The sequence below is a fragment of the Podarcis bocagei genome (assembly GCF_964188305.1).
Source record: "Podarcis bocagei genome assembly, chromosome: 1".
Taxonomy (NCBI): domain Eukaryota; kingdom Metazoa; phylum Chordata; class Lepidosauria; order Squamata; family Lacertidae; genus Podarcis; species Podarcis bocagei.
In genome coordinates this window covers 82,488,076-82,514,675 of record NC_138125.1, presented here as the reverse complement: position 1 = coordinate 82,514,675, position 26,600 = coordinate 82,488,076, and the positions used below count along the sequence as shown (strand labels likewise).

The following is a 26,600-nucleotide window of genomic DNA, read 5'->3' as shown; positions in this document are numbered from 1 at the left end:
TGCTGAATACTTTTGCAAGGAAAAAAAATCGGTTTGGGGGAAGAGTGGAGCAATTCATCTGAGCATAATACCCGTGTTTGGCTTCCTGCTTGAGAAAGATGTGCCAATGGGCCTTTACCCTTTAATCTGGATCCAGTCCACATATTTTGGGCTTGCTTTATCTTTCAAACATGCCGTTACTCACGGAGCTGTCCACACTTGTAAATAATCACCCAATCTTTTGGCTTCGAGGCTTTCCTCTGAGGTATCTTCTCGAACTGAGCACTGTGTTGCAAACGTTATTCCCGTTTCTGAATTTTCCAGCACCCCAGCTGGCATTTTTCTGATCTCCATTCCTAGCCAGGCTGCACCTCGGACTCTTGTAGCATAAAAAACAATTTCTGGTTAGCATTATTAAGTGCAAGAACTGCCTAGTGCCAACTTTTGAGCCCTCCGGGGTGTCACTGTATGGCCTGGGCAGCTGGGGGGAGTTACACTGGCAGCACTAAGCTATATAAGAACATTAAAAAGAGCTCTGCTGGATGAGACCCAAAGCCAGCATCCTGTTTTCACAGTGGCCATCTGGATGCCCATGGGAAATTTGGAAGCAGAACCTGAGTGTGTGCAATCCTCTGCTGTAGTCCATTACTCAAGGATGAGACCTAATGTGTTTAGGAAACAATACAGTGGTACCTCGGGTTAAGAACTTAATTCGTTCTGGAAGTCTGTTCTTAACCTGAAACTGTTCTTAACCTGAGGTACCACTTTAGCTAATGGGGCCTCCCACTGCTGCCGTGCCGCTGGAGCACAATTTCTGTTCTCATCCTGAAGCAAAGTTCTTAACGGGAGGTACTATTTCTGGGCTAGCGGAGTCTGTAACCTGAAGCGTCTGTAACCCGAGGTACCACTGTATTGGTTTGCCTTTGTGTTGGCTAAAGCTCCCCTGCTGGCTGACTAAGGGCACTGCAAAAATAGCATTGGATGCACAGAGGTCCTCTTCCATTTGATCATGTGTTAAAAAGTGTTCTACATTTGCCAAATATGAAGCTGTTTTCTGGACCTCCTGTTTTAACTTGAATTGTTTTATCCTATCTCCAAAGAGATGATCTTTGTTTTCCAGAGAGAGAGAGAGAGAGAGAGAGAGAGAGAGAGAGAGAGAGAGAGAAGACCATATCAAGAAGATAAAATATCCTCATGCTCTGTAAAACTAATTAGGTTTCTTTGAAGTTACCTTGAAAGGGCTTTGTACTGGCAAGGTGATAATAACATTCTGGAAATGCCTCCTTAGAAGCCAGCAAATAAAAGGAAGGCGCCTGGAGAAAAGACTCAAACCTTGCAAGGCCTTTGGGGGGCTTTGGGGGACATATGGACGATAGGACACCAAGCAGTGGTAAGTCCAGGGGCTTCATTGGGGTGCCCCCCCCAGAAGCCTGACTAACTATAGGGTAAAAGCACCCACTTTTGTTATGTGCAGAAATTATGCCTCCTTTCCATGGATGCAATAGTGTGTGCTACTCTTCTAAATATTTATGCTTGGAGGGGAAATTGGGGTGGGAACTGCTGGCTTCATCTCTGACCTCTGTGCATTGATCCTTACTTCTAGGGACTAAACACTCTCAACCAACCATTTGTACTCTCAATTTTTGCAGGGTACAGTTTGGTTGGGACTTCTGCAAAGAAAGCTGCACACGTGTACATTTCAGCTCACATAGGCTCCTAAGTGTGGGCAGTCCGTGCGCTGCAAAAACGGAAGATACAGACGTCAATGCACGTGGAGGTGCCCCTGGGTCTGCTTCTGTGCAGAGGTTATGATCAGTGTGTGCCACTAAATTCTATACACACTGGTGTACACCTCTCCACACATGGGCCAGCTGGACAGGGGCAGAGGTGGAAATAATTGGGTGGATCTGTTCTGTGTGTTGGGGAAAGCTGTACCTTTTGAATTTCTGCCTTTAAAGGCTGCATTTTATTGTCACCTCCCTTCCCCAGCAGCCTGATCTGTATTTTGTCAGCATTGCATATAATACCGATCCAGCCCATGGTCCTTTTATTTGTTCTTTTCGTATAGATTATATTGCTTCTTGGTTGAGGACATTCATTTGTATTTTTCTGCCCCTGATCTTTCACCTTCAGCCTCTCGCAGCCTTCCTGCATGTCTGCTGTTTGTTTCCTTTGTGTAAGGTCACCAAAAGTAAAGTGGCCAGAGCGAGGACGACTTTAATAGTTGTGCAGAAGCAGGAATAGTAGCAGGTGTAGCTTTGCCAGGCTGAAATGCCTTCTGCTGCGCAAGTGAGAAGGGTGTAAGAGCCCTGTCCTCTTTGTTACATTTAATACGCGTGGCTTCTCCCCAAAGGAATCCTGTAGTTTGTTAAAGGATGCTGGGAATTGCAGCTAAGCTATGTGCTTTAAATGTGTGGGGTGGATGTGGCATCACTTGGACACCTCATTATGTGTGCACTATCTCAGTCTTTATTTAGCTAAAGTTTCTCATTCTGCCTTCTGTTCCTGCTTTCTCTGTATCCTGGTATTTCTGTTTCTACCTCCTCTCCTGCTGGAATTGTGGGTGCGCTTTAAAAAAAATATTATTCCCTTTCTTTTCTTAGCTCATGCATAGCTTCTGCGTGTGCAATCTGTATCCTGCCTACATGGAAGGTATAACATTCTTTGGGTGCTGCTTATTAAATTGCAAGTTTCAAGACAAGGTCATTAAAAATATAAAATAAAATGCAGTACCCTAATTTCCATATGTGCTTAATTAATTATTCCTACTAGTGCTGCTAACTTTTTAAACTGCTCCTGTGCTTTCAACAGTGGTTTGATCTGCACACACTGGCGGGTGAATAATGCTTCTCTGTGCTGTGTTCAGCTGCTGATTTCTGGAGCTGACATTCCTCTCTAAAGGCACAAGAGCAGGAGGCCTAACTGGGGTTTTTTTTGGTTGGGTCACTTGGCAACCTTAATTCCCACTAATAAACCAGGCTTCTAGGAGAATAAATAGGTTGACTGACTGCCATTTACTGCCTGTTCTTTGGGAAACCTGTCTGCGATGAATGTTATATAAAGATTATCATATCTCTCAAGCAAATAGGAACCCTTTCTGATAGTGACTAATGGACACATAGCCCTCCTGTTGCCTTTGCCCCAACAGCTGATTTTGCTTCCTCAGCTCACCTGCTAATCTCTTCTTTTTCAACTGAAAGCAGGTGATGACAGGGACCGTCACTGATAAAGGGCTGGATATTTGGGCAACTTCGTAAGGGTGATGCAATGAAATCTATTCCATCAAAATCAGATGGCCTTGCACTTCAAAGAGTGATGTGTGCAGATCTCTGAATCCACTCTCCTTAACTCAATCTGACCTAGCAAATTACACAGGAGAGAACAGATAAGAAAATTGTTACAGGGAGTGAAACCAGGACCACAGATGGATATGGAAAGGTTACAGGGAGAGAAAAGCAGGGGCACAAGCAGTTCAGGCAGGCTGCGCACACAACCAGACATTTAAAGCAGCAGGCAGGAATCTCGCCATATTTCCTTTCTCTAATCGGATCCCTTCTTCCTCTCTGGAGGGTGGAGCTGGGAGGCAGAAGGAGTGTCAGGCTGCTCATCTTTTCTCTGATCCCCTGCTGAGAATAAGGCATATCACTTGCCAGCTGCTAACAAACTTTTTCCCAGAGTGCTCTTGGGCAGAAAGCCTACTGATTGCAGAGATCAATTTCTGTCCTTAGACTGTGTGAGCACATTACTGGCTTAAAACTATTTTGTGCAGTTCAGATTGAAGCTAGTTTGGGACAGAAATGCATCGAAATGAAATATTTCATAAGAAACAGTAGGGTAGACATGTATGGATTGTGGCCCATGTTTTTTGTACACAGCAGTGAGAGCACACTGGAGGGCATACACCTGCATGTGGATCTTTCGATGACATATATTGATTTTTACTTACTTATTTCCATGTATGTATAATGTTTAAGTTTAAAATCATCTACATAAACACCAATTTTATCTGAAAGGGGGTTGCTGATAATTTATTCACAGCACTGTAGCAATTACTAATCCGTGTACGTGTTCAATCCTCAGCACTCTGTGGCGGCTTTTCCAACCCAAGTGATGCTCCCTGGACTTGTGCCAATTGTGGTTATATCCCTATTCAGCACTCATGCCAATCTGGTCCATGCAGGTAACCTACACTGTGCACTTTCAGCTCTAATCGGTTATAGTTTTCAGTATACTGTAAAGCCGTCAGAAGCAAAATTACAAAACTGGCAAATAAAATCCTTTCCATTTTTTAAGACCAGCCCCAAAAAGCAGAAATCAGGAATGGGTACCAGTCAAACGCTCCCAGAGCTCAGATGTGAACAAAAGGTCAAATGCAGATGGTTAAAATCCATTGGGATTGAGAGGCTCAAGTAATTGTTAAAAGCTCAGTGGAATAATAAAGTTTTTTTCAGTAGTCATCTGAAAATGGTGAGAGAAGAAGCAGTCTGCAAACTCACCAGTCGCACTTCAGTTTGGGATGGGATACAAAGCAGAGGTTCATGAGATGATCTCTTAAGCTGGGCAGAGGCATATGGAAGAAAGCAGCTCTTCAGGTATCCTGACCCCTGGCCATTAAGGGCTTTAAACGTAATCATAAGCACCTTGATTTGGGCCTAGAAACAAATAGGTTTGTACTGGGCCATGGAAATCAATGTGGACCCTTGTGCTTCTTTTCATTCTGGGACTACTATTTTCCCTCACTCAGAAAATGACAGCAAACTTGAAAGGCCATTGGTGAAAGAGGCCCTGGCACAGGCAAAGCAGCTGGTCTCCTTGGCGTATCAGCGCTCTAGAAGCAGGTATGAATTTCCAGGTGATGCAGGTGGTATAGAGCACCTTTCTTTCCCTCCTTGTCATGCTCTCTGCTCCTGCCCGCTGTGCCTACACCCCAGGCCTTGTGGGGGTTTCTGGTCTTCTTCGTTCAGCCATGCCTCATTCCGTGAAATCCTAGAGGGAAAGCAGTGCTGACCAAGGGATCCCTCAGTGCCAGCGACCTGCTGAGCCTGTTCAAGCACCCCGAGGCAGAGACCAACGCGGCGGTTCATGCGGCTGAGCTGATGGACACAACAGTGGAGCTCATTCGGCAGCTTGTGTACACGCGGGAGAAGCGTTATGCCAACATGTCAGGTGTGTCTTGCATCCACCACCCAGCCCGAGAAGTACCAGTCTTCACCTCCTGACCTTCTTGAGAATCTTCTTTCTCCCTTTTCTTCTGCAAGGAGTCTTAAGCGGCCATGATCTCTCCACCTTGGCAGAAGTAACTGGCTGTGCTGCTCAGCTGCGGCCCATCAAGTGCTCAGACACCTGTTTGACTGAAAAGTACAGATCCATAGATGGGACGTGCAACAACAGGTAATTCTGCTGGCCCAGTCCTCAGGCCTGCAACCTGCAAAAGCACTGGCCATATTATTTAATGCAAAATTGCACTCTTCAAAATACCCTTTGACCTGCTACTAATTTCCAGTAACTCCTGAAGACCTTTTTAAGCCAGGAGGCCTCTTCGGTTGCTTCATTTTTTTCAGGACGAACCTGTCTTTTTTATGATTCTTTTGTGTTGTTTTTATGACATTTTATGTTTTATTGTACTAGTAAATGTTGCTGTATTTTGTTGCTGGTGATTTATATGACAGGGCAGTCTATAATTTTTTTTATAAATAACATAAACTGTGAAGAAAGTCAGCTATTTTTAGCTGTGCCTTTTTGCACAGGTCTTGCAGGTAGTGGGGGAAATCATAGAGATGATTTCACACTCCCCACTTTCTGCTGATAGTAGGATGTTCCCCCAGGGCACTTTTACAGAGTCACCTTTTCTTTTGAAAACAGAATACAGGGGATTCCTGATTTTTATTTTTGTAATTCTTGTTTGTATGCAAATACAGAGAGAGCGATTCCAGAGAACTTTTTTTTCATTCTGACGTGCTTGCATGAAGTTTGCTGGGAAGTTAAACAACCCTGTGTGAATACTGCTGTAAGACATGAGATACAGCAGTTGAACACAAAATCCTCAGAAGACCTCCAAAGCAATCATTTTGTTTTTGATCCATAGGCCCCACATCTAGCGTACACAGAGCAAACTAAGCAACTGGTAGCTAGGCTGGAATCAGCTAAATACTGCCATATGCTATAAAACAATCAAGAAAGGTAGAGGAGGAAGAATGGGGAAAGGCAGAGAAAACAATTATATCGCCAGCAGAACCCTTAACATATCTATTTTTGTTTCATAACAATTTAAAACACCAACTGTGGGGAATTGTCCCTTTGCCAAATGGAAGCAAATTATATCTGTATATTTTGCCATCTTTATTTAACTACCCAACCTCAGGCCAGCCCTTCCTTTTAAAGTTGTCCTTTAACAATTTCAACTCTCCATAAAATGTCATCTTTATTTTGAACATGGCTAGTAATCTTTTATATATATTTAGTCACATACTCGTGAGGAATCATACCTCCATAAACATCATAACATAACATAAACATCAATCATACCTCCATAAAACTAAATAGCAGTATATTGAAATAAAGATTATTTCTAAACCAATACTGAATGTTGCTTTTTTAATAATAAAGGAAGTTTTAAAACCACACAAAAATTATCTGCTCACAAACCTCTGCCCAACACACAGTACAAACAACCCCCATGGGTGTCCTAGGCTACGAATCAATACACCACAGAAATCTGCCTGTTTGCTGTTATTTAGGAAATCCTCTGTATCAAATAAAGTGTCCCCCGTGCTTCTTTAGTTTGCACAGATGAGGTAGTAAAATGCTTCCACTTGGTAAATCCTCTGGTGAGTAGGGGATATCTTGGTTGAAGTTCTCCCACTGAAACAAAAACTTGCAGATACAGAATGGGCATACCCAGGGAAAGGCTGACATCTTTTTCTCCCTAACATCTATTGCTTTCGATGAGCCAGTGTCTTGGATATGGAAGACCATACAGTCCTCTGATTCCCTCATCTGCACTCTCAAGTACAGTGGTGCCCCGCAAGACGAAATTAATTCGTTCCGCAAGTTTTGTCATCTAGCGAATTTTTCGTCTTGCGAATCACGAAATCCCATAGGAATGCATTGAAAATCAATTAATGCGTTCCTATGGTCAAAAAAAGTCCAAACAAAGCCAAATTTGGTACAACAACAGTTTATTAACTGCTCTTTAAAGTCACACATACTGTAAAGAGCAGTTCAAAAATTGAAGGGAAAATAAATTAACTTTATAAACAAAACATGTCTTTGTTTTTAGACAAAGGAAACAAAGTCGCGAGACGTTTTCGTCTTGCGAAGCAAGCCCATAGGGAAATTCGTCTTGCGAGGCAAATCGAAAACGGAAAAACCTTTCGTCTAGCGAGTTTTTTGTCTTGCGAGGCATTCGTCTTGCGAGGTACCACTGTAGTATAATTCAGGAGCCGTTTTCCCTCTCCACCTTCTACTTATGTGAGCCCAATGCCACCTGCTCATTTCCTGCAGTTTATGAGATTTCATTTTCCCTTGCAGGAAGAACCCACTTTGGGGAGCAGCAAACACAGCCTACGCCCGCTGGTTACCTGCAGACTATGAGGATGGCTTCTCTGCACCCAAAGGATGGAATCAATCCAAGACCTACAACGGCTTCTCATTGCCTTTGGTATGCAGCAGCAGGCAAGACTTGGAATCTCTTATGAATGGTGATGGCAGAGTTCACACAGGGTTTATAAGACAACTCCAAAGCTCTCCTTCTTAGCTTGCTTTAAAATAAATGTTAAGATGTTAAAAAAAAGCACCCTTTGGTTTGCATGACGTGCCAACATTACTGGGTCTTTACACAGAAATGTTGGAAAGTGTATCTGTGAAGGCATGAAGGAGTGAGGAGCACGTGACATTTTCATAGTTTCCCATGGACAAGTTACGCACTCCATGGCAATTGCAAATTCCATGTCTCGTAATACTGTCAAAAAGTACGCACTCGAAATTTAACTTTTTAGAATTTCCATGAAAAGCATGACTAGTTTGGACTGCGTTTCCACACAAAGTAGAAAAATATACTGCGTTATTCACAAAGACCAACAGTGTTCATATTTGAAATGAATTGTTCTCCCAGGTGCGCCAGGTGTCCCATGAAATCCTGCATACACGGAATGAGAACATCTCCCTGGACAGCTCCTACACCCACATGCTGGTGGAGTGGGGCCAGTGGATTGATCACGACATGGATCTCACCCCCCAGAGTGCCAGCACCGTTTCTTTCACGGACGGAGCAGACTGCTCCCATGGTTGCATCAACCGGAATCCATGCTTCCCCATTCAGGTAAAGACAGCGATGAACAACAAAAAACTTAGGAAGAAGAAAACTCACCGTAGTCCTCCTAATAGTAAGGACTGTCGCCTTTACCTTTTACCAAAATGTGAAGTAGAGCTGGTTTATATATGTCACAACCCCCATGAGAGTGTTTCAGAAGTACATGGATTCGCAAATACTTTCCTCCACTGTCATATCCAGACAGGTCCACAGGGCTTGCTTACAGAGCTTTTTAAAATACCAAACCAGAAGTGAAATCTATACAACGTAATTCATTCCAGGAGGTGACTTTACAGCCACGTTGAGCATGAAAGCAAAAAAAAATGAGGCCTACCATTTTGAAATTAATCCATCCATTGCTAGGTCCTTTTTAAAAAAAGCTCAGAGTACACACCAGTTAAGATCATTTATATATGCTAATACATATGCAGAGATGCCAATTTCAGCTTGCTGTCTTTCAACAAGAAGGCAAAGTTTAGGAAATAAATAATGAAGGAATAGTTTTTAAAGGCTGGGAAGGGGGAGTAGATTTTGGGTGCTCAGATTCCCCTGGGTCACTCTGTAACTATGTCCCTGTCTCGGGGCGCAGTGTGGCATGGGGGAGAACCACCTCTGTCTTTAGACTCTGATTCTGTATGGGAAGCTGTGGAAACTCAGTAAAGAATGTGCACTCTCCATTCTTCCTGGCTGCCTGTCAATCAGACCCAGGGCTTCTTGACCACTCTGCTTCTCCTGTGCCAGATCCCTGCTGGCGACCTCCGTCTGGGTGGGGGAACAATGAAGTGCATGCCTTTCATCCGCTCTTCGCCAGCTTGTGGCAGTGGACAATCCAGCTTCCTTCTGGGGCAGCTGCAGCCCCGGGAGCAGCTGAACAGCCTCACCTCCTTTGTGGACGGCAGCATGATCTATGGCAGCACGGCTTCGCTGGCCAGGAAGCTCCGCAACTTCACCCAGGCACTGGGGCTTCTGGCAGTCAACCAGGAGTTCTCTGACGGTGGCCTTCCGCTCCTGCCCTTTGCTGAGAAGAAATCCCCAAACCCTTGTGCCTTGACGCGGGATTCCTGCCTTGCCAATGCGTCTGACGTGCCCTGCTTTGTGGCAGGTAAGAGGAAGGCTTCTCTGTTATTGAGAATACATCTGGGATGGGGGACCTGTGGCCCTGCAGGCATGGACGGACTCCAACTCCCAGCATATTTGTCTGTTGGCCATGCTGACTGGGGATTCATGGGAGCTGTAGTTCAACAACATCTGGAATGCCACAGGCTCCCATCGCTGCTGTTGTTGTTTTTTACGGCTGCCATCTCTGCTGAACAGTGTGGCCAGATGAAAAGGAAGAGAGTACTTTCCTTTTGTTAACCCCTTGTTAGCCCCTGCTCAGCCCTGCAACACAAGATGCCAAAAAGCCCTCTTCTGGGCAGCTGTTAAAGTAATTAGAGCCCAATTCTCCTTTGCAGTGGGTCTCCTAGCTTTGTACAGGAGTCCCCTGAATGTGTGCACGGCCTTTCAGGATTACCGTAATGGGATCTGCTTTGTCTGACTTGTGGTTTAACAAGTCCAATAGCACCACCTAAAGGCTGTAGGGTTCTCCCCCTCTCTAACTGACTTGTGTGCTTGGTCCATATATGGGAGCTTCGTGGGTGAGTTTTCAGAAGGATGCCAGTCCTGTTGGATGCTGGGAACAAGGTGAAAAAGGACTGGGGAGATGGGTGGCTTCTACCTCGAGGTATCAGGGGAAAACATCTGGAGCCAAAATTCCATCAGTGGGACCTCCACTGATGGAAGTGAATGGTGAAAATACTAAAACAGGGCTATCGCCACCCAAAACATGTATGTAACATCCCCCCCCCCGCTTTTTGCAGGCTGCTTAAAGCCTGCCAAAGGCTGTGTAACTTCTATCTCATTTACTGTGTGCATTGGTCTCTTCCTTGCCAGGAGACTCGCGGTCCAATGAACATTTAGGCATTCAAGTCCTGCACACAGTGTTCCTGAGGGAGAGCAACAGGATCGCTACCACCTTCCACCAGCTCAACCCCCAGTGGAGTGGGGAAATTCTGTATCAGGAGACTCGCAAAGTCATTGGGGCCTACCTCCAGGTGAGGGCCTCAGGCATGTCGTTGCTTAGTTCCTTCAACAGAGGGCTGGATACAGTTCCCATTGAGGGGCAGATTATATATAACATCCATGTTGTATGTATGTGTATATCTGCCGTGGAAAATGGCAGTCGTGTTTGGGGACTAGGAGGGTTGGGCTATAATGAGGCCCCCTCCCTCCAACTCTATGGTTCTACAATGTCATGCACCACGGTTGCTGTGATGTCAGGACATGACTAAATTTTACTAGATATTATGGGGAAGATGGAGGGGATCTAAACATGCAGCTGGTGTTTTCTACATGCAGCTGGTGTGTCACAGTTTGGCTCCAAATACACTGCTATTGCCAATCACTCACACGCTGCTCCACCTTGCTTGCTTTGCGGAACCTGCTCTTATGTCAGATAAGAGCTGGTAATTCTGAAAACACTCAACAAGCCATGTTAATGCAGGCGGATATGTTTGCACAAGAGGCGCTCTAATCTTACCAGGCCTCTTGTGAAGAAATGCAAGAACCGCAAAACTAACACCAGGGTCAAAGTGCAGCTGGCAGTGAAATAGAAAAACTCTTTAACTTGCAGGACACTGATCTCCCTCCTGGGACTCAAGCTCCCTTCTAGAGCGTCTGCAAGGGATGGAAAGGGGAGGGGGGAAATCCCATTCAAGTGTTTTCTCTGAGGCATGGTTCAGTTTCACCAGATATGAAAGTCGCTGAGAGGAAACGTTGACATTATTAGAAATTTTGTTCTCATAAATCCAGATGGTTTTTTACAAATTCATTTGTAAAAGGTCATCAATATTATGCTATCCTAATAGGCAATGAAGCACCTGACACCAGTTTGGCTGACCCAGTGTGGTGGCACAGAATATTCAGAGACATTCCAATTGTTTAGGGAACAGAGCTCGCAGAATATTTTTGCAGTCTCAGAGGAAAGGGAATGTTATTTTAGCATGCTTATCCTCACAGCCAACCTGTGAGATGGATGAACATGAAAGCTATTGCCTGGGAATAAGCCACCGGTGAGCTTCATTGCTGAGCCTCTTGCATGCATCCCAACACTTTTATCTATTGCACTGCAGTGGTTGAGGCCCAATGAGCAATTTCTTCCCAACAAATCTGTATCTTCCATGGTACAATTCTGTGACTGAGCTGCCATTTTGACTGCTTCTCTCCACTTTAGCCTGAGCACAAATGAAATAATGCTTTTTGTTTGTTGCTCCTGTTGCACATCTCCATGGCTCCCCGCTTGACTGAGATTCCTCCTCTGGCAACCATCCATCCAGTGAGTAGCAGTGGCACTGCTCAGGAAGGGACTCAAAATGGAGGCACACAACCATTTTACCACAGAATGCACTTGTTGTGTGGTAAAATTATCTTTACCGCTTGGCAGGATAATGCAGCCAGCCAGTTACCATGTGGTTACATATATGCTATAGTAAATTAGCCGTTCATAAATGGCCACCCCTAATGGAAGAGCAAGGCTCTTTTCCTCTTACCTTCTCCATGTGGTGTGCTCTCACCTTGTTTTTCAGTGTTCATATCTACTGGACTTAGCCTGGTACAAAGCAGATAGAAATAGCATCCATTGGTTGCACTAGATGCTCAATCAAGCCCACTGAACTCAAGTATATTTCTCCTTTTTATGTTTGTTCACTTGATGTAGATTATAAACTGGAGGGATTATGTCCCAAAGATCCTTGGCCCAGAAGCCACTGAGGCCTACCTTCCTCCATACTCTGGTTACGACGAGTCTGTTGACCCCCGTATCTCCAATGTCTTTGCCACAGCTGCATTTCGCTTTGCCCACGTCACCATCAATCCTTTCCTCTCCCGTCTGGATGAAAACTTTGAAGAGAATCCCAGTCACCCCAGCATATCTCTTCATCAGTCATTCTTCTCCCCATGGAGGATCATCGAGGAAGGTACAGAACTGGCAACACATGAGATGGGAGCGGGTGGAAAGGGCATGTTGTCTTTGGTGATGTCATTTATCAAGTTACACAGTGTTAGTCCCATTGAACCCAGATCTGCCCCAGAGATCAGCAATGTTTAGGGCAAGGGTGGGAAACCTGTGGCCCTCCAGATGTTTCCCCAACTCTCATCAGCCACAGTGGGCATGGCCAGTGGTCAGGGATGATGGGAGATGAAGTCCAGCAACATCTGGAGGACCAATGGTTCCCCATTCCTCATCTAAGAACTATTGTACTCAGATTGTGCTGAGTAAATCATGTTTTTGAGTGGCTGAATTCCAGAAGTGTGGCTGCCTTATTAATCTGTTGCAGCAAAATCAACTAGAAGTTCCTGCAGTAGGACCTTAATATTTTTATTGTGGCTTGTGCCTATAGCAGACTTCATTGAATGTATGCGATAAAACAGGCCTAGGGAAGCCTGTCACAGTGCATTGGGGGGGGGGGCTTGAGATCCTACTGGTGACAGGAATCTTGTAAGGGAGTGACAGGGCTGTCATAGGGTTACCACCTTTATTCATCCTAAAAACAGCCTGAAACAATATGTTATTTAAATAAAGTGTCTGTACTTTTACTTTTACTTTTTAAGCCTCTGCTGTTGTTGAGGAATTTGAGGGAATGTGAGATTGAGTGGCATCCTTTACATATGGACAGGAATGGTCCTGTGGAGAGCAGTGAGAGAGAATTGTTTGCAGGGTTACAACATTCAGAGATGCTGGAAAGAAATGTGCACCATTTATGTTAGGCTTAAAAATCCCCAGGGTTTCTGCTTATAGACATTCCACCTTTGAGTTATGTGAATATAGTCAGCCGCAGGGTTCAACCTACGGTGCTTTGTCGTGTCAGTAGCGTGCAGCTTGTTTCTGTGCCTCCCTGGGCCTTGTGGGAGGAGGCCATCTTTCAGCCATCCTGTGGCACCACCCCATATCGCCATTGCTTGTCCTAGAAACTGGGGCAAATGTAACACAGACAAGGGGAAGAGCTTCGGGGTGTAACCCATGAAAAGGGCCCTTGCTAAGCTGATCGTCATGAATGCTTTGCACACAAAACACCTGCATGTTGTGTCTGGTGCTGAGAAGCCTGTGCACATGGATCATTAATAACAGTGTTTTCTACTGAATCATCTGCTTCAGAATGCCAAATATTGTGTGAGAAGTTGCCCTAGAGCTTTGCCATAAAGACTGAATGCTGGTTTGTTTTCGCTGGCGTTGAAGTTCTGTCGCAAACTTTAGGAGGAATCGATCCTATCCTACGTGGAGAGATCTTCACCCTTGCAAAGCTCCAGACAGCCACTCAGATGATGCCAGAGGAGCTGACAGAAAAGCTGTTTCATCCCAAGAAGGCCCTGTCCCTTGACCTGGCAGCTCTGAACCTGCAAAGAGGCCGGGACCATGGACTGCTAGGTGTGTAACCCTGCTGCAGGGGTAGAGGCAGGAAAGAGAGAGACAAAGAGAAAGAGAGGTCATCAGAAGCAGAGGGCACCTCCCTCTAGAACTAACACTTGATGTTCTCTTCAAATGCCATTTTCTGGTGCTCCCTGCAGGTTACAACTCCTGGAGGAGGTTCTGCGGTCTCCCAGAGGCCCACACTTTCTCTGACTTGCGGCATATCCTCAACAGCAGCTACCTGGCTCACAAACTACTCAAGCTGTATGGGACGCCTGAGAACATTGATGTCTGGATTGGGGCCATCGCAGAACCTCTCCTGCCTAGTGCCCGAGTGGGGGAACTGCTTGCCTGCTTGCTGGGAAGGCAGTTCCAGGCCCTGCGAGATGGTGACAGGTAGGGAATCTTTGAGGAATGTAGTCTTTGCAAATTCCAAGATAGAAACTTGTCTGATCTGTACCTCCCAGACTAATGTGCAGGTCAGAACTTTGTTATCTGCTTACCGTGGCGCTTCTCAGTTGTTTTGACACCGTTGTCAGCTATAAGGGTCATAATAAGTTAGAAATGCATGCTCAAGTGTGTATTTAACTGTAAATTTGAAGTGGGATTTCGTTTACAAAAAGCCACAGAATAATGAGGAAATGGAATAGAGAGGATTTATGGGTGAACACATGTGGAAGTGACATGGATCAGAAACGGACTGATTCAGTTATTCCTAGCAAATGAAAGATGCAATCACTGAATAATGCACCCCCACCCCACATGTTCAGTACAAGTTAACAAGCACAGGGAGGGGGGGTAGCCAACCATATCAGGACCACAGCAGGTAGTACAAGGTTAAAGTTCAGCCTACATAAACAGAAAATACATAGATCCTTACCCTCAATTAGCTTCCAATTTAAAATCTGCAGAAGGATTCCTCCTCACTTTCTGCCATCAAGGTTGTGTCATCTGCATATCTGAGGTTGTTGATATTTCTTCCGGCGATCTTAATTCCGGCTTGGGATTCATCCAGCCCAGCCTTTCGCATGATGAATTCTGCATATAAGTCAAATAAGCAGGGAGACAATATACAGCCTTGTCGTACTCCTTTCCCAATTTTGCACCAATCAGTTGTTCCATATCCAGTTCTAACTGTAGCTTCTTGTCCCACATAGAGATTTCTCAGGAGACAGATGAGGTGATCAGGCACTCCCATTTCTTTCAGAACTTGCCATAGTTTGCTGTGGTCGACACAGTCATAGGCTTTTGCATAGTCAATGAAGCAGAAGTAGATGTCTTTCTGGAACTCTCTAGCTTTCTCCATAATCCAGCGCATGTTTGCAATTTGGTCTCTGGTTCCTCTGCCCGTTCGAAATCCAGCTTGCACTTCTGGGAGTTCTCGGTCCACATACTGCTTAAGCCTGCCTTGTAGAATTTTAAGCATAACTTTGCTAGCGTGTGAAATGAGTGCAATTGTGCGGTAGTTGGAGCATTCTTTGGCACTGCCCTTCTTTGGGATTGGGATGTAGACTGATCTTCTCCAATCCTTTGGCCACCACTGAGTTTTCCAAACTTGTGGCATATTGTGAGAAGTACAAAACTAGACTGGATATTGTGAGAGGTATGGTATATATGCTTGGAATTAATGGGTTTGTTGCTGGACTGCTTTGCTGCCTGATCCTGGCAGACCATTCCACAAATAGGGTTCACTGTGGCATTCACACCAGCTACACAATCCACATGACTTACTTCTCGATTTCAAACTTGGGGCAGGGTGCAGGGTGAGGGAAAGATTCCTTCCTTCCTATACATTTCCTTATCTTCTGGCTACATTCAATAGCAGGAAGCAGTGCAGGAAATAAATGAATTCAGCCAGATAAGGTATTCATGAACAGGTTTTTGCTCCCCCTTTTCTTTTGCAGGTTCTGGTGGGAGAATGAAGGAGTGTTCACCCCTCGCCAGAGGGAAGAGTTAGCAAAGGTGACTTTGTTCCGGATCCTCTGCGACAACACCCACCTTCACCACCTCCCTGCAGACGTCTTCTCAACCAGTCACTTCCCAAGTGACTTTGTGTCTTGCAAGAGCTCCCAGATTCCAAGGGTGGACCTGACCGCATGGAGGGAAGATTCAGCAGGTAGAACCTGGAGTGCCCACAACTCAGAACACAGTTCACAGAGGGCTTGAAAGCCTGTTCTCAGCCACCTTCAGGCACTTAAGAAGGGAGTCTCAGGGATGGGAGGGGGGTGTATAACTTTATATATATATATATATATATATATATATATATATATATATATATATATATATATATATATATATATATATATATATATTGCATGCTTTCCTTTATGTAAACTGCTGTAGGATATTTTTTTTTACAGAAGGGTGGTGCTCACTATGTTGTTACAGTAAGTGCCACACTTTTTAACATTTGAAAAAATAAAATGTGCCAGTACTGCATACACTTGAGTAACCCCAGAACAAAGTGCTGATAATAAATGTAAATTTATTACAGTTTGTACCTTTATAATAAAGCTAGTAATAAATTTCTAATACATCTGCCATAGCCCAGACATTTGTCACTGTGCCTGTGTGTTCACTACCAAATATGCATACACTGCCCTGCCCTATCCAGAAGAAGTCCTTATGTCCTCTCTTCGTTTCTCCCTTCCCCTCTTGCAATATTCACTCATTCCCATTTGGGGACATGGAACACTAAGAGGTCTGCATCTGGGAATTGGTTCCAGTGTATTGCATCTTTCAAACTGGTGCATTTCCTAGGAAGTCCTTCTGCTGTGTTCTTCTTCTCTCTCCACAGACACACCTTGTGGGCCGGTCCCTCTGGTTGAAGGTGCCCACTACGTCCAGTGTAAAGCCTCGGTGTTCTTTGAGTGTTGGCCTGGCTACATTCGGGAGGGTCCTTCCTCTATAACCTGCAATGTTGAGGACAGAGAGTGGAGCACTGGGTTGCCTGTTTGCCGAGGTAAGACCTACCACAGGAAGAGTCTTGGGGACGCATGTATAAAGTATGTCATGATTATTTTTTTTAAAAAAAACAATGACGCCACCCCTCTTCAGCCTCACTTCTTGCTACTTTTTACCTCATGCCCCTTTCCCACTTTTATTTACAGCTTTGCTATCCCCTTACCACCTAAATGTGTGACATACATTGCAGGCAGATTTCTTGTCAAGTCTGTATGGATACACTTGTAAGACTTGGCCTTACAAGTGTATCCATACATATGCTTGGCTTGCGCCTCTGACGCTTGTGTGTTGCAGTGGTGGTCACGGAAACCACTGTCCAGCTCCTCCAGGTCACACTGCTATTCACACCCAGATCAAGAGACCCAACGCCTTGTTGCATTTAAGAGGCCCTAAAGCAATGCTTTTAAAAAGTGTATTGTTCTATTATTATTAGCCAGTTATGTGGAACTTGAAATTTAGTATTTTATGTGTGCTTAGAGGCCCCCTAGTAATCTGAGGCCCTAAACAGTGGCTTACTTAGCTTGTGTGTCAATCCAGCACTGCAACTGTGAAAAGGAGCATCTCCACCCCCATTATTCAGCCCGGATACTGAGGTCCAGCTCCGAGGGCCTTCTGGCAGTTCCCTTACTGTGAGAAGTGAGGTTACAGGGAACCAGGCAGAGCGCCTTCTCGGTAGTGGCGCCTGCCCTGTGGAACACCCTCCCGACAGATGTCAAGGAAATAAAGAACTATCTGACTTTAGACATCTGAAGGCAACCCTGTTTAGGGAAGTTTTAGTGTTTGATGTTTTATCGTATTTTTAATATTCTGTTGGGAGCCACCCAATAAATTATTACTATTATTTTTATTTATTTATTTATTTATTTATTTATTTATTTATTTATTTATTTATAAAGTACAGAAGTCTATCTTTGATGAGAGTCCCAAATAAGGAGGCTCCAGAGATGCTAGTCCTATGTCAGGAAATGACATTTTCTTCCCGTGAGTTTCATTTTCTTCATTGATGCTGTAGGGACTGCTCTAAGCATTTCCTTTCTTTCTCTTTGCCCCCCCACCCCCTTCTTGTCATCTTAGACATTGATGAATGTGAGCATGGCCAAGAGAATCCCTGCCCCTCTCTGCAGATTTGCGTGAACATACCTGGGAGCTTCAAATGTGCCTGTCAGGGCTCCCTGATTCCGTCTCAGGATGGCACCACCTGCATTGGTAGGTTGGGTCGAGGGACCAGGCTGTGAGGAAGCCAGAAGGTCTAGCAAAGCCCTTGACCTCATTTCCTCACTGGGAGAAGCCAATTGGAAGGGTTTGGGAGATGTCAGCATCCTTATTCAAGCTGCGTTTCTCCCTTATCTCGTTGCTTTGATTGCTCAATCTTATACTTGGAACTAAAAGAGTCATTCCTGGAGTCTTCCTCCATCATAGGGGTGGTAAACTGTAGGCCTGGGGGGGCCCCAGCTTCTCTTTCTAGCCCTCAAGACTCTCCCCACACCACACGTCTCCCCTTGAACGCTGATAATGCCTTTTGCTTGTCTGGATGAAGGATAGAAAGGTATGCATTAGTGTGTGCAGAAACAGGGGGTTTTTACTTTTGTTGCTCTGCCTACCTTTAAGAAGGTTAGATGAGGCTGCTGGATCAGACCAATGTCCCACCTAGTCCAGCATCCTGTTCTCACAGTGGCCAGCCAACCAGATGCCTTTGGGAAACCCACAAGCGGGACCTGAGCCCAAGAGCCCTCTCCCCTCCTGCGGTTTCCAGAACTGGCATGCAGAAGCATTACTGCCTCCAACTGCGGAGGCCGAGCAGAGCCATCATGGCGTCCATAGCCCTCTCTCTTCCATGAATTTGTCTAATCTTCTTTTAAATCCATCTAGGCTGGTGACTATCATTGCCTCCTGTGGGAAGCAGTTTAACTATGTGCTGCATGAATTAAGTACTGTATTTTTCACTCCATAAGACGCACCAGACCATAAGACGCATCTAGTTTTTGGAGGAGGAAAACAAACAAACAAATATTCTGAATCTCAGAAGCCAGAACAGCAAGAGGGATGGCTGCGCAGTGAAAGCAGCAATCCCTCTTGCTGTTCTGGCTTCTGGGATAGCTACGCAGCCTGCATTCACTCCATAAGACGCGCGCACACATTTCCCCTTACTTTTTAGGAGGGGAAAAGTGAGTCTTATAGAGCAGAAAATACGGTAGTTTTATCTTTCTCAAATCTTCCAACCTTCAGCCTCATTGGATGCCCATGAGTTCTAGCGTTATGAGAGAAGACCTTTCTCTATCCACTCTCTTCATGGCATGCATAATTCTATAAACTTCCGTCATGTCGCCTCTTGCTCACCTTTCCTCTAAACTAAAAAGTCCCAAACGCCGCAACCTTTCCTCACAGGGGAGTCGCCCCGTCCCCTTGGTCATTTTGGTTGCCCTTTTCTGAACCTCTTTCAACTCTATAATATCCTTTTTGAGGTGAGGTGACCAGAACCGTACAGTTTTCCAAAGGCAGTCGCACCACAGGTTTTGCAAGGCACGTGAGATCTGCCCTAAAAGCGCTGCTGTTTTCTGTCCTAGGGGGCCAAGGAGTCACTGTTACTTCATTGGCTGCAGCTGCAGCTATTGTGGCCGGAGCTATTTCTCTCATCGCCGCAGCTGTGGCACTGCATAGAAGGTATGGCTGAATTACGCCTCTGGAAATGTTTTCTTCCTTTAAAAAAATGTATGTAGTCGCATTGGCCCACTTAGAGGGAAAAAGCCAAAGTGAAGTAATAGATTCAGTAGGACCAACTTTGTAATATTTTCTTGTGGTTTCTTGTGGCCTTTGGGTTTATTCGCTTTTCAATTATCTGCTCACGTAACTTTTCCAAGTGACACAAATGGACCTCTGGCCTCTTCTGCTGTTTCAGGAAAGCACGAGGGGTTTGTGCTTCCCCTCTCCATGTTTTGGGGATGTACATTCTCCCTAGTTTAGATGAATCCTTGAAGGCCAGGGAAGAGGATGGGAAAGTCATTGAATATTGCTGCAGCTTGCATGTACTTACATCCAATATTATTCTTGTTTTTCTCCAAGTCACATGCATGTCAGTGGAACTAAATTCCTAGTTACAGAAGTGTGTTTATATAGTGCAACCTGAGGTACAAAGCTATATGGAATGTCTGGTTGCCACCTGATTGCCACATCTCTCCTCCCCATCCGCACTTTGGTCACTTTTACGGTACTTAAAGAGGAGGGTTTTAAAAATCCCTGCTGCATCTTATTGGCTGGGGAACCAGAGCACAATGTAATCCACATCATGTGTCCTCAGACATTACTGGAGAGACACATGGAGATCTAGGCTGACTTCTGTGTGGAACAAAACCTGTATGTTTCTCCTAATATGGAGATGTTCACTCCTAAGAGGAAGAGTGGAGTAAAGCAGCTGTGTTTAGAAATCCTTTGAATGGAACCTCAGAAAGTTTTATTGCCCTGATACAGTGATGGCTCTATTTCTAATACAATGGAGCTTTCTTTCTTTCTTTTTTCTATACCACTTTTAATCCATAATACCACAATCACAATGGAAAACAACACCCCCTAAACACAGTTTAAAAGCCAATTTTTGCTATTATTTATTAAATTTCTAATCCTCTGAAAAGAGAAGGCTATGCATAAAACAAGTATTAAGACACTCATTTAAGTTGTGAAATGCAGAGTGGCTCACTATACAACTACAGCTATCCGGAGGTGGGGACTCCTATTGACATTTGCTGTTTATTTGGGGTTTTTTTAAAAAAAACTGTTTACAAAGAGCTTTATCGCTGCAAAATGTTTTACAGTTCTGTACATTTTGGATTAACTGCAAGTGTTCTCTTCTGAAATGCAGGGTTGCACTGCAGCTATAGGCTTGTTTGCCCTGCCAAGTCAGTGGTGGGGCCCCTGTGGCTCTCCAAACATTGCCAAGCTGAAACTCCCATCACCCCTGACCATTAGCTATGCTGGATGGGGCTGCTGTGGGTTGGAAATCCAACACCTAGTGCCCTGCCTTAATAGGACAACTATGAAACATACTGTTATGATTCTTAGTTTTCCCTTTGAAACATTAAGGGCCAAGCCAAACAGCCTATACCACCTTCAGCCCAGAGTGTGTTGTCCCATGCCTTTGCCTCTGTGTGCATTAGTGACACCCACATCTATTATCTCTCCATGCCAGCACTTCCAGCAGGGGTGGGGAAGCTGTGGTCCAACTCCCAACAGCCCTAGCCAGCAGCCTGGAATGATGGGAGCTGGACTCCAGCAGCATCCCAAGGGCAACAGAGTCTGCACCTCTGACTCACAAGTGTGTCTTTCCTCCTTTGGTAAAGATCTCTTCTTCCACAACAACTTCCTGCAGACTGAGCTGCTCCAAATGTGTAGCTGATTCAAGAACTGAAGATGGCCCCTGTTCTCTAGTCTCCAGCCCCATGCTGCTTGAAGAGCCTGCCCTGCCCCTTCAGCACTCATGACCATTTGTTTTGCTGTTTGCTTCCTAGGTGCTTCAGGAGCAAGGAGGAGGTCACCCTTTCTAGAGATAGTCGCTGTCCCCAGGAGTGTTCCAAAGAAGGCCAGAATCCTGACTCAAGTTAGCTCTCCCCAAGTTCTCTTCCAGGCCTTGCATCTCAGGAACCCAAACCACTGTGGCTCTGAATTAGTATTAGTTTCAAGTTTAAAGATTTCTCAAATCATTCTTGCCAAATAATTTCTAGAGAATGCCCTTCCTCCCCATCTTTCTAGAGAGTTGCAAAGAAGATTTGACCACTGAAGATTGGTCAAACTTAGGGGCTTCACTGGGTGCTCTGGGCACAGCCCATGGCGTGATTGGAGGAGGGGGAGGCAGGTAGCCCTCTAGGACTGGCCCTAGGGAAAAGCCTATACTGGCAACACTTGGTTAGAAAATACCTTCAAATAGACTGGGGTCATATCAGGAGGGGTTTTTTTTATGAAAGGAAGCAATTTTCTCTCACCCAGACACAAGTTTGCTTATCCGCATCAGGGTTCCAATGCACATGCAGTAGAGTATGTCCAGGAAGAAGCTTGAAGCAGAAGAAATGGTTGGTGGGGAACTTGTGACATTCCCGATGCTGTTGGACTACAACTCCCATCATCCCTAACAGTTGGCCATACTGGTTGGGGCTGATGGGGGGTGAAGTCCGATGCCATCTGGAGAACCACATGTCCCATCTCAAGAGTTAAGCAATGCCACATCTGTTGGTGCCATTCCTCTGTTCCAAAAGCAAACACCTGAGACTACTTATTTTTACACTGTCAATGTTGCATTACAAATGTCCACTCGTCTACTTTGCCCCTTGGCTGCTTGTCTAGCCACGAACAAGGCAAGACAGAAGTATCTGTGTTCGTTTGCCAGCTGGACCCAACAGGCCTTTGAAGTCTCAGCCTGAGCTTGGCAGTTCCTATCCTTGGTTAATTACCGCTTAATCTATTCAAGGCTCAGGTGGCAGGTAATCCTGACACAAACTGATGGTGATCCAAGCTTAGTGTGTACTAGAGTTAATTCTGGGCACACCTCTTCCCTACAGGAAGCTAAAATCATCTCATACAAGTTTTAAGAATTAATCTTCGTAGGGGGTGGGGAGAGAAATACAATGAACTCTGCTTTGAAAATGTGCTGTTTATTTTGCAGCTGGAATACATGCAGGCTTCAAAAGGAATAAAACAGCCCAAAGGCAATAAGAACCAGCCTCACTGTCAGTACTGCAGTCTATTTATTAAATAGAGATCAGTATATTTTATTAAAATATGAACATGTGAGTAAGGAGATAATAATGCAGCCAAGAGAACAGCTCAGCAGTTGCCCCTTCCCGTAAGAGACAGGAAGCAAAACAGGTGCTTCCTCCAGCAGTTTGGAGAGAGTGGCTGTGAGTGGTGGATGAATTTAGAAAGCCAGGCTCTTCAATTAATTTATCATCATTGTTAGAATTGACTGGACTCCCACTTACAGCATCTGACCCATTAAACAGAGACCAAGGAGAGCCACGAGCAGATAACTCTGAGCCAGGTGGAGCACAGGCTGAACTCAATAGAAGGCAGCTTCCAATGTCAGTACCTGCTTCCAGTAGAGTAGTGTCTGTTTATTGTAAGGAATTTCCAGGCAGCACTCCCAATTGCTGCAGCAAAAACCAGGGAGATAGTATGGGAAGTCTTTCTATGATAGAAGAAATATGGCAACTAATAATTATGCTTATCAAGGTGTGGAGATGATGCGTGACTGAATGCTTCTCCTGGAGCAGAACTCTTTCTTGGGAGAGGCACTGAGAGCTTGCACACCACACTAAGGAAAACCATGACTTAACATGAACATGCTGGTGCCTAGGCTTTGTTCCTTCCTGGGGCAGTTTTTAGGTCACTGTTGCATGGAGCTAAGCCAGAGTCTGGCTTAGCATGGCATCAGATCCTGGGCTCTTCACCTAGCTACAATCAGAAACCAAGTTTTGTCCTACAATTACAGATTGCAGTTAAGGGCATGAGACCTTACTCAGGATCCCACGAAGGCCAAACCTTGGCTTAATTGCTGTCGCATGTTGACCTAAGCAGTCTAGGGAGGAGCAAAGCAGGTGCAAGCTCTTCTCAGGGAGCCATCACGTTCAAGTGGTCATGGTAAGTCAGTCTGTGGCTTGCCATAATGTGCAAAGCAGCATGTAGACTGTCATTAATCAGGAGCTGGCCTGGTTTGATCATTTGTAGAAGACTCCAGCTCCCATTAGCTCCAGCCAGCATGGCCAGTGGGCAAGGATGATGGAAGCTGTAGTCCAGCAATATCTGAAGGGTCGCAGCTTGCCATGTGGAGCATGGTATGGGAATCCTCTCTTACTGAATCAAGTGAAATTAGCTATAGGAAATAAGGGATAAACCCCTCCACAAACACAAAGGCAGACAAGGAAATGGGAAGCAGGCCATGGTACTAGGAATTCTGACATTTCAAGATTTGCTGGATGTAAACCTGCTTGGCAGTTCACCATCCCTGCAGAGGTGAGGAGCAGAAGGCCCCACGGCTGAGAGCAAGGTCAAGAGGATCCCTTGAGAAGCTGTCCTTTCACTTATGGCAAGCTTTGTCTAAAGCAGGAAGAGGCAAGTGTTGTTGCAACGTTTTCTCCTGTAAGCATAAATTCCAATAATATTTTCTCCCAGATACATCTTTGGGGAGAATAGCTTTTTAAGTTACATATATATATATTTATATATATATTTACTATAATCCTTAGCATGCAAGTGCTACTACATGTGATCAAGATGAAACCAAGCCCTGGGCCACTGAGCAGCCAAGTGGCAGGGAACCCACAATTCCCCTCCAGCCATTGAGGTCTAATAAGACAGCCACTTACCTGTAATGCTAAGGAGATACTGCACTCAACAGGAAAGGAAAGAAAGAAAAGGCATTTACTTCAATGATACCAAAAAGTGCTCTCCATTGCACACAATCCCAAAAGGCAGGCGATTCTTTCCTATGAAAGCAGATATGGTGCTCCTCCTCCAGGGAGTGGAATTGGGATTGCCAATCACAAGATCACACAAAGCCAGGTGTACAGTGCAGGCATCAAGGGGCAACCAGCAGCACTGGGGTGTTCAAGACGTTTTCGCACCAGCCAGTAGTTTCTGCCTAATGGAACCAGAGGTGATGATGCAACCACTCGCTATGGCCAAGATGATTTAAATGTACTTCATTGTATTTATAGTGTGAGGCTCTGGCCATGGATGCTGTCAGGGCTTCACGGATACCAGGGTTCACCGTTGAAGCCTCGTCCTCAGTGCCAGAGCTCATCTGTGGAATATAGCATAGTGAGTGCTTTCCAGCATGGGCAGAGTGCCTCCCCTTCACTACTGAGCAGCCACCAACCAGCCTCCCATTTGCCTGGGAATAGGAGGAAATGGCTCTCAGGGCAGAGGATGCTGCTTCCAGCTAAAGCACAACCCTAGCCGCTCCCAGTTTAGAAATCAGGCACAGCATCCAAAAGATAAGCCTCATTCTCCCCTTCCCATTAAAAAAAAAATCATATCAAAAGCTAAGTGAGGAAGACTTTTCACTTCTGTCAACATTCAACAGGTCTTCCAACTCTGATTTACAAATTCAGAATCAAGTGTGGTTCTCTTTTTTTTTTACAGTACCAAAACCATTTAGGGGCCAAAATTTATTTGTAACACTTGAATCCGAATATTATCCCCATCCCCCCCCTTTAAAAAAATATAAATGCAGGATGTACACGAGGGGTGGTGAACATGGTGTCCCCCAGTCTGTTGTTGGACTCCAACTCCCATCATCCTTCATCATAAGCTGTGTTTCCTAGGGATGATGAGAGGTGCAGCCCAAAACCTCTGGAGGGTGCTAGGTTGGGAAAGGCTGAGCTGTACAAACCCCAAAATTGTGCCAGAATATTCAAGATGTGAAGTCCTTCTTAAGCTCCAACGTGAATGAAGCAAAAGGGAGAATGTTTCATACAAGAGTCTATAATACTGTCAAGGCAGACGCAAGCACCAAATGGGAAGCTAGAGCGGAGCTGAAATGTGTTGCACAAAATACCACAAGAGTGTCGTTTGGACTGCAACAAAGCACAGTGAAGGAGCCTGTGGGGAGGAGGGTGTCAGCTGAGGACAGCTGCTCCCTAGAAAACTAATGTGGCAGCAGCCAACTCTCTGGCCTGTAGAGTGGGAGCAAAAGCATCTGCGGTCTCGCGCAGCTGACCTCAATGTGGTTGTGGGCCACTGCCTGTTATGCAATTTCCCCACTTTTACATCACAAGCGAGGCTCCAGCCAGTTTTGGCCTAGAACAGATGCCTGCCTACACAGAGCAAGGTATCGGATCTGTCACACAACCAAACGGCAAACCCTGAGCTATAAATAGAAATCAGCCCCCGGCTGACTCTTGCGGGCTCCTCAGGAGGAGAGCTGCCTGGGAAACAACTCGAAGAACACACACGTAGAGGCCATCAAACAAGGCCACCATACAGTACTGACACCCCCATGCCCAGTCGCGGTTGGAGTTGGCAGCTGCGTGGAAGAGTCCGAATCTCTCTCTCTCTCTGTTGTACGGGAATGCCCAGCTACATTTGCATTGCAGAGCAGCAAGCAGATAATGAGCCCAAGGGCCAGCCATGGCCTCAGAACCTGCAGAAGCAGATCTTTGAAGAAGACTTGATATATAATGGCTGTGGAATGCATAGAGACAGGGGAAGGGAGGAGTCCAGAGACAACTTCATTCAGTTGAGCCACAGAAGGGCTGGTCCCTTGGCTACTCCGCATCAGGCTAAGCACTGTCAGGAAGCTCTGCAAATAATGCAATGGGGGAAATCTGTGCTTCTTATCTCTTCAGTTTACATCAGGCAGCTTCAGTTTATATCCTGCCAGCACCAGGAGATGTGCTGGGTCAAGCCCTCTAACTGCCTGGCGGAGTAGTGGTAAGGTGATGCCCTTCCAGAGTGCCGGTCCTCAGCTACATCTCACTGGGAAAGAACCCCAGCTTAGCTATGGACATTTCCTTTCTGAGACGCATGATTTCCCAGTACATCAATTCCACTGCAAGGGGGGAGAGGGAGAGAGAGAGAGAGAGAGGTGAGTGAAGCACCAGAGAAAGCCATAACGTAGAAGACAAGTATGCATGTTTGCTCTACACCGGGGTGGAGAACCTGTGGCCCTCCAGATGTTGTTGGATGACAACTTCCATCACCCCGAACCACTGATTGTGCTGACTAGGGCTATTGGGAGGTAGTATCCAATAGATTCTACATCCTCCTTTTGGAAAAGCCAACCCATCTAGTGTCTAGGAGAGCAACACAGCAGGCTGATGTTCAGCTTGTCTTTTTTAAAAAAATACATTGATTAAATGTGCATACCACCCATCATCCGTTAACATTAGAAGCAGCACCTTCTGACTGTCACTAATG

The 26,600-nt window shown here is 45.3% G+C and overlaps 2 protein-coding genes across 6 annotated transcripts in view; one reads left to right on the top strand and one right to left on the bottom strand.

Moving 5' to 3' along the window:
- Nucleotides 1-1,333: 1,333 nt before the first annotated feature.
- On the top strand, nt 1,334-24,070 carry LOC308596860 (eosinophil peroxidase-like). Its single transcript, XM_081212167.1, has 17 exons — nt 1,334-1,369; nt 4,060-4,159; nt 4,724-4,817; nt 4,970-5,145; nt 5,238-5,370; nt 7,510-7,639; nt 8,093-8,299; nt 9,032-9,392; nt 10,223-10,383; nt 12,045-12,303; nt 13,581-13,751; nt 13,892-14,129; nt 15,638-15,849; nt 16,534-16,698; nt 17,775-17,906; nt 19,265-19,361; nt 21,200-24,070. The coding sequence occupies exons 2-17, from the start codon at nt 4,090-4,092 to the stop codon at nt 21,291-21,293; spliced, it is 2,700 nt and encodes an 899-aa protein (XP_081068293.1). The 5' UTR covers nt 1,334-1,369; nt 4,060-4,089; the 3' UTR covers nt 21,294-24,070.
- The window catches only part of RAB3IL1 (RAB3A interacting protein like 1), a 30,602-nt gene continuing 26,322 nt past the window's right edge, over nt 22,321-26,600 (bottom strand). For all 5 annotated transcript variants that reach the window (XM_081212525.1, XM_081212524.1, XM_081212526.1 and 2 more), the window contains one exon: nt 22,321-26,232. In XM_081212525.1, coding sequence (XP_081068651.1) covers nt 26,150-26,232 — 83 coding nt within the window. In that variant the 3' untranslated portion in view covers nt 22,321-26,149. The remainder of the gene's footprint in view (nt 26,233-26,600) is intronic.

Coding starts and splice junctions, on each gene's coding strand:
- LOC308596860 (XM_081212167.1), top strand. CDS start 4,090: ATGCTCCCTGGACTTGTGCCAATTGTGGTTATATCCCTATTCAGCACT. Junction 10,384..12,044: donor TCATTGGGGCCTACCTCCAG/GTGAGGGCCTCA, acceptor CACTTGATGTAG/ATTATAAACTGGAGGGATTA. Junction 15,850..16,533: donor ATGGAGGGAAGATTCAGCAG/GTAGAACCTGGA, acceptor CTCTCTCCACAG/ACACACCTTGTGGGCCGGTC.